General features: G+C 29.6%; 1 protein-coding gene across 1 annotated transcript; it reads left to right on the forward strand.

The window, feature by feature from the left end:
• Nucleotides 1-3,652: 3,652 nt before the first annotated feature.
• On the forward strand, nt 3,653-6,165 carry LOC137830652 (peroxidase A2-like). The gene is made up of 4 exons (XM_068638112.1): nt 3,653-3,921; nt 4,231-4,425; nt 4,746-4,911; nt 5,526-6,165. The coding sequence occupies exons 1-4, from the start codon at nt 3,697-3,699 to the stop codon at nt 5,942-5,944; spliced, it is 1,005 nt and encodes a 334-aa protein (XP_068494213.1). The 5' UTR covers nt 3,653-3,696; the 3' UTR covers nt 5,945-6,165.
• Nucleotides 6,166-7,194: the final 1,029 nt, after the last annotated feature.

A 7,194-nucleotide genomic window follows, 5' to 3' on the forward strand; every position in this document is an offset into this window, starting at 1 on the left:
TATAAAATTATATTTTAAATGTTAAAGTTTTGAAAATATTTTTTGAGTATAATAAATTCTAAATACTTTAAACGTATTCTTAATTTTAGAGTTAGAAATTTTAAAATCCAAAAAAAAGATAAAAATAATGTCAATAAAAAAATTATGAAAATGGTAAAATTGTCATTTATCGTCTTTATGAGAGTGCATGAATAAAGCATGGAAGTGCTGGAAGAAATTGCCGACTAAGATTTCAAGAACTTGTCCTAATTTTTAGTCCAATGAAAATGAGTTCTTATTTTTTTTATTGAAAGTTTTTATGTTAGGCATCACTATGCAACTTGACATCTCACCTAGGCTGACACCTCAAGTAACAACAATCATCTGTCATCACATGAAAAAAAGTATTATTATTAAAAAAAAAGGAAAAAGAAAGAAAATACAAAAATATGGGGGGACTAGACCAAAACCCACATGTTAACAAAAACGATACATAGGTAGACTATACCTATTCATAAAGAATTCTAATAACAGACTAGATGGAAGTCTATTATACCAATGAAATGATTGTCTATGAATGAACCCTAAATTAGCCAACTTATCAGCACATGCATTTCCCTCACGAAAAATATGAGTAACCCTAAACCTGATTGTCCTACAGAAATTAAGACAAGTATTCCATCGATTACGAAGCATCCACGGAACAGTAGTCCTAGCAGCAAACGCAGCACAAACCAAGACAGAATCACATTCAAGCCAAACATTAGTAAGTCCCATCTTTTGAGCTTCCTCCATAGCATGTATAACTCCATAAAACTCAGCAACCAAAGCAGTCTGAACTTCAAGAAACCCTGAAAAAGCACCAATAAATTCTTCCATACTCCCACGAAAAATACCTCCACAAGTAGCAAGACCAGGATACCCCCTAGCAGCCCCATCAGTGTTAATTTTAACCCAGCCTGGTGAAGGAAATTCCCATTTAACTGGAAGAGGATGAAGAACTTTCCCACTACGAGTCTTAATACCAAAAAACTTAATCACGTTGAAATCCAACATATCATTCTTTATTGAAGGAATTTCCCACTAGACAAGTTAAATCTTTAATTACCGAAATAGCCTTAGAAACCTCAATCTTATCCTGAAATCTAGCATAATTCCTCATACGCCATATCATCCATATAGAAAAGGTTGTCACAGCAAGTTTAATCAATTTAACCAAAGGACTACCATCACTCTTAATAAAAGAAAGAAGATCATCCTTATTAGAGAAATGAGAACTAAGAAAAATCTGTCGAACCCAACTCCAAATATGTAATGCATTAGAACATTCAAAAAATAGATGTTTAATTTTATAACAGATCCTATAATAAATTTTATATTTTTTAATTTAGTTTTCATTACAAATTAGAATATAATCCATAGAAAACTTAATTTTGAAATACTGTTTTATTTTTATTTAAAGTAATAAATTAATATTTATTTTAAATTGAATATGAAATTATGGAATATACTTTTGTATTGATTATTTTTTTATAATTGAATAAGCTTTTATTAAAAATAATAGATGTTATTTTATATTTTTATGATTTTTTAACCTATTTTTCAATTCCTGTTATTCACTCAGCCCCTTCCCTGTCTTCTTTTTCCTACCCTTTGCCCTCACAACGGCCATTGGCTTTGGTTTCTTCTTTTTTTCTTTATAAAAAAACTTGGTTCTTCATAGTTCTCCACTTGGCTCCTCAAAACTCTATAAACTAAATTTTCAATATAAAAAAAAAAATCATTTTTAATTTTCCCATCTAATTTTTTTAATAATTTTTTTCTAAAAATAATACTAAAGTGATACTTGGGGACGACTAGTCCAATGCAATTAGGTTAGACAAGAATAATTCAAACTAATTAAGAAACTAAATAAGTAAACTTATATAAAAGGCTATGATATTTTTTATAATATAAAATTTTAAAATAATAAATTTGTGAATTTTACGAAATGTTGATAGTGACTGAGAAATTTAAATAGAAATTCATGGTAGATGTATTCTACTAAAAGTTTTTGTAATATTTAACCTCATAAAATTATTTATAAAATATATTACATGGTTTATATTCATTTATATATATATATATATATATATATTATAAAATTGTGATATAAATTAAAAATATGAAAAAATAAGAACTTAGCAGTTTTATAGTTAGTACTTTCACCAGGTCGTGAGAGAATCTTTCTTGTCTCTTAAGAAAGAAATTGCATTGAGCAAAAGAAGAGTTTCTAGAATGGCCTGCTAAATATGAATATTTCTATTGTTTGCTGAAATAATAAGATAATAGAATTGACCAAACAAAGAAAAAACCGTGTCGGTGGACAAATAATGATTCATCATGTTTTTACTCTCTTACTTAATTTCTAAGCATGTACCTATAATATACTTGTTTAAAGAATAAGTTGAAACTGTAATTAAGGATTATTTCATTTGCAAAGATTTTGTTGCTAATGTATTCAAAATGAAAAATAGTATCATACATCAAGTTTTGAGTTTGACTTGTATAAAATACCAGTTACTAAGTAGAATTTGTCTTTTTTAAATTAATTTGTCGATATTAAGACTAAACAAAATTTATAGAGTTTAGTATTTTTCATTTATACTAATCATATAATACTTATAAGTGAAGAAGATAAAATATATTTTTTTTACTTTAAAATTAAAAGAAGTTTTATTTTCTGTTTTTTATAAATTTTGAAATGTTTAAATTTATATTTTAATTTGTAAAGAAAATTCGATTCATTCTATTTTATTTTGTTTCTTTTTAATTAGAAGTGCTTAGATTTGTTTGTCTAAATAAAGTTGTATTATTTGGGTAAAACATATTCTGATAACTATAAATTATGAAATAAAAATGAAATAACCAATCAAATTTTAATTTACAATACTATAAAATTATTAAATAAAAAAAAAATTTAGAAATAAAAAATAATTAGTTGTTATAAATTAAATATTATTTTACTTATTCTATAGTTGATAGATAAAACTTTGATAGTTAATTAAATACCAATTTAAAAACTATTTTATAAATTTAAGATTTTTGGCATTATTTTTTATTTTATCACACCACACTACAAGAAAATTATTTAATAGAAACTAATTTTAAAGACAAAAAATAATTAGTTGTTATATTAATTAAATTATATACTATTTTAGAGACTAAAAATATTATTGATTTCTAAATTAAGTTTTATTATTGATAAATAATTTCTAAATTAATATCTAATTAGCTACTAAGATTTTTGTAATAACTTTTTTAAGTATGTTAAATAGTATATAATTGTGTATTGGTGTGATTCGTCCTAAGTGATTATTTATTTTATCACCATTGATCGCTCTTACTAATTGTGAACTTATTGTACATATATTCAAACACACAAAATCTTCTTTTGCATGTTTCATTACATGCAATATATTCTGAGTATATGACCTGGTATTACATGTTGGTTAAGGGTCAATGATCAAGGTTTTAGTTTTCTTCCCCAGGTCCCCACTACCTACACAAATTTTCATTAATCTTATACTGTGTCTAGTTAAGACTTCCAAGTAATAACCAAAACTTTCTCTTAAACAAACTCATTAACGCGCTTTCTTTCTCTATATATACACACACACATTACCTATATACCAATCAATCATAGGGAGAGAAGATATATACATCAAATTGTGAACCATGTTTTCTACTAACAATACTTATTATCATTCCCTTGTGGCCACCATTTTGTTAGTGCTAACATTTGTGTTTCCTTCAGAAGGGCAATTGAGTGCAAGCTTCTATTCCAGCACATGCTCCAATGTGTCATCTATTGTGAGGGATTCTGTGCAGCAGGCTTTGACATCTGATTCACGCATTGCTGCAAGCCTCATTCGTCTCCACTTTCATGATTGCTTTGTCGATGTAAGCTTCCATCCTCCATTTCTTTTTCTTTCTACCTTTTTTTCTGGTGTCATTATAGGATTAATAAATCTTTAGTCTTTGATTAATTATAAGTTTTTCTCATATTGTTTTTCTTATTTTGATTGATGTCTTGATTCTTATTTTGATGTAAAGTCTTTATTGCGGTTGTTGTTGAATAGGATTAGGTGTGTTACTGTATCTGAAATGTGTTGTGTTGTATGGTTGGATTAGTCTTTTGTATAACGATTCATATATATATTGTTTATTGGTGAAGTATTAATAAGTGTTGTGTTTTGTCTGTGGGATTAGGGTTGTGATGGGTCCATTTTGCTGGATGTAGATGGTAACATAACAGAGAGTGAGAAAAATGCAGCTCCCAATGAGAATTCGGTTCGGGGATTTGATGTGGTTGACAGCATAAAGAGCACCATCGAAGCTTCATGTCCTGCTGTTGTATCTTGTGCTGATATCCTTGCACTTGCAGCTGAAGCTTCTGTGTCCTTGGTAACTTTATAGTTTGATGAGTTCTTCTATCTTAATTAAGTTTTTTCAATCGACAGTGCTCAGATCTGAAACTTTAGTTAAGGAGATACAATTCAATATCATTGTTGATGAAATTTTCTAAAACTATGAGAACATTTTTTAAGTCTATGAAAGGAATTAATTTAAAAGAACAATGTGAAAACTTTTCCATATAACATATTTTATCACGTTTTCTACTTTCTTTGACTTCTCTTCTTACATTCGGAGAAGCATATGCAATAGAAAAGAAACCATTGTTTTTCTTCTTCTATAGACATTTAATTGAGTGTAAAATGTTGCAGTCTGGAGGACCTTCATGGAACGTGCTACTTGGAAGAAAGGATGGTTTAACTGCAAACCAAGCTGGTGCCAACACTTCTATTCCATCTCCATTTCAGAGCTTAGCCAACATCACATCTAAATTCTCTGATGTTGGCCTAGACACCACGGATCTTGTTGCATTATCTGGTAACTTAGTGTAGATGAAATATTTTCTTTTATCAGCAAAATATAAATAAAATAAAATAAAACATTTCAGAAATGTTCCAACCCTTATATAAATACTTTAAAGGTGTCACAACCCTTATGCAGACACTTCAGGAGTGTCCAAACCTTTATACACAAAATGACCAAAGCTAACCTACTCAACACCTGACCAACATACATTTTTCAGACTCTAGAGACCTCCAAAACAAATCTCAAATGAAAGGAGTGACAAACCACACCAAAAAAAAACTCCTACTACCCTATGTGGTTCATATAACCAGTTTTTAGTCTAAACAATACACACAATACAAACCCTACTACAATACAAATCCTACAACACATATGATCGTGACTAATTATATTTTTCATAATTACACGTTTAGTTTTTTAATTTCTAATGTTACTAAAAATATTCATATTTGCTGCAATATTTTCTATAAAAAATTCATAAAAAAAGAGTTTTGTACTGATTTTCTGATGAATTCTGTAAAATTTAACGAAAATATTATTGCTGACATGGGCCCCTTGTACCTGGATAATTTCTGTCCATGCATACAAATTTTACAAAATGATTAATTCATGGAGTTTTGTATCAGGTGCACACACTTTTGGTCGTGCCCAATGCCAATTTTTCTCCCAAAGATTGTTGAACTTCAATGGCACAGGAAGCCCTGATCCTACCTTGAACACAACCTATTTGGGCACTCTGCAACAAAATTGTCCCCAAAATGGAAATGGAGCTACACTGAATAACCTTGACCCTTCAACCCCTGATACTTTTGACAACAAATATTTCACCAATCTTCTCATCAACCAAGGTCTTCTCCAAACAGATCAAGAACTCTTTTCCACTGATGGTTCTTCCACAATCTCCATTGTTAACAACTTTGCCAACAACCAATCTGCCTTCTTTGAAGCTTTTGCTCAGTCCATGATCAACATGGGTAACATCAGTCCTTTGACAGGTACTCAAGGACAAATCAGAACTGATTGTAAGAAAGTAAATGGAAGTTGAAGAAAGAGGGCATAAAATCTACCAATACTTGTACAGTGCTGATGCATCATGTAATTTTTGGTTTGCATCTGGGTATCTGAGTGAAGCTAAGAAATGGTTAAGAAATTTAGATAGCTCAAGATTTTGCATTTATGTATATGATTGAGAATTTTCTCAAAAAAAAATTATGTCTAAAAGTGTCATATATTTTATGAAGGAGAGGATTGTTCGAGGATGTATAACTTTGTTTTTTTTAAAGATTAAGGTTTTTTTTTGTTCATGTCAAAAAAAAAATATGAAATAAAAACTAATTTTAGAAAAAAAAATAATTAATTGTTATAGTGACTAAATTAGAGATATTTTAGAAATTAAAAAAAATTATTTTTTAAATTAGTTTATATTATTGTTAAATAGTTTCTAAATTGGTATTTAATTAGCTACCAAGGTTTTAACTATCAATTATTTAGATTCTAAATTTGGTAGCAAAAACTTAGCTAATTAGATACCAATTTAGAAATCATTTAACAATAATAGAAACTAATTTAGAAACCAACATTTTTTTTAATCTCTAAAATGATCTCTAATTTAGTTATTATAGAAACTAATTATTTTTTGTCTCTAAAATTAGTTTTTATTTCATGATTTTTTTGTAGTGTGTCACTGCTTGGAGGGTGACTGAAAATAAGATTGCTAGCAAAGTCAACCTGGAGAGACGACAGATTTTAACTAGGAATTCATAATGACCATCCATGGTTCTGAAAGTTGTCTTGTGAGTGTCATTGGGGTTGAGCCTAACTTGGTGCTACCCTGAGTATAAGTCTATCTTCGTAAAAATTGTAGTTGACCCCAGTTCATCTAGCAATTCATCAATAGTGAGTATGGGGAAGCGATCACGTATGGTGACTGCATTGAGGGCTTTGTGATCAACACAAAAGTGCCATGTGCCATCTTTCTTTTTAATGAGCAGGACTGACGAAGAAAAGGGGTTGTTACTGGGTTTGATGAACCCTTCCTGCAGCATGGTATTTTTTTGAGAGTGAGGGTAACAGTATGGGCGTACATTAATCGAGTCAGTGTTGGTAAGAGGGGGATATGGTGGTCATGGGGGCGTGGTGGGGATAGACCATGGGGTGATTTGAATATTGATTGGTGTTTATGTAAAATCATTTGAATGGATTGGGGTAATTGGTACAACAAGGAGGAGGATGTTTGCATGCTAGATTCCAGGGAGATGGAAAGCGGGGAATGGGTATCAACTGACAATAGATGTA

The sequence above is a fragment of the Phaseolus vulgaris genome, chromosome 7, assembly GCF_000499845.2.
Source record: "Phaseolus vulgaris cultivar G19833 chromosome 7, P. vulgaris v2.0, whole genome shotgun sequence".
NCBI classification, from domain to species: Eukaryota; Viridiplantae; Streptophyta; class Magnoliopsida; order Fabales; family Fabaceae; genus Phaseolus; species Phaseolus vulgaris.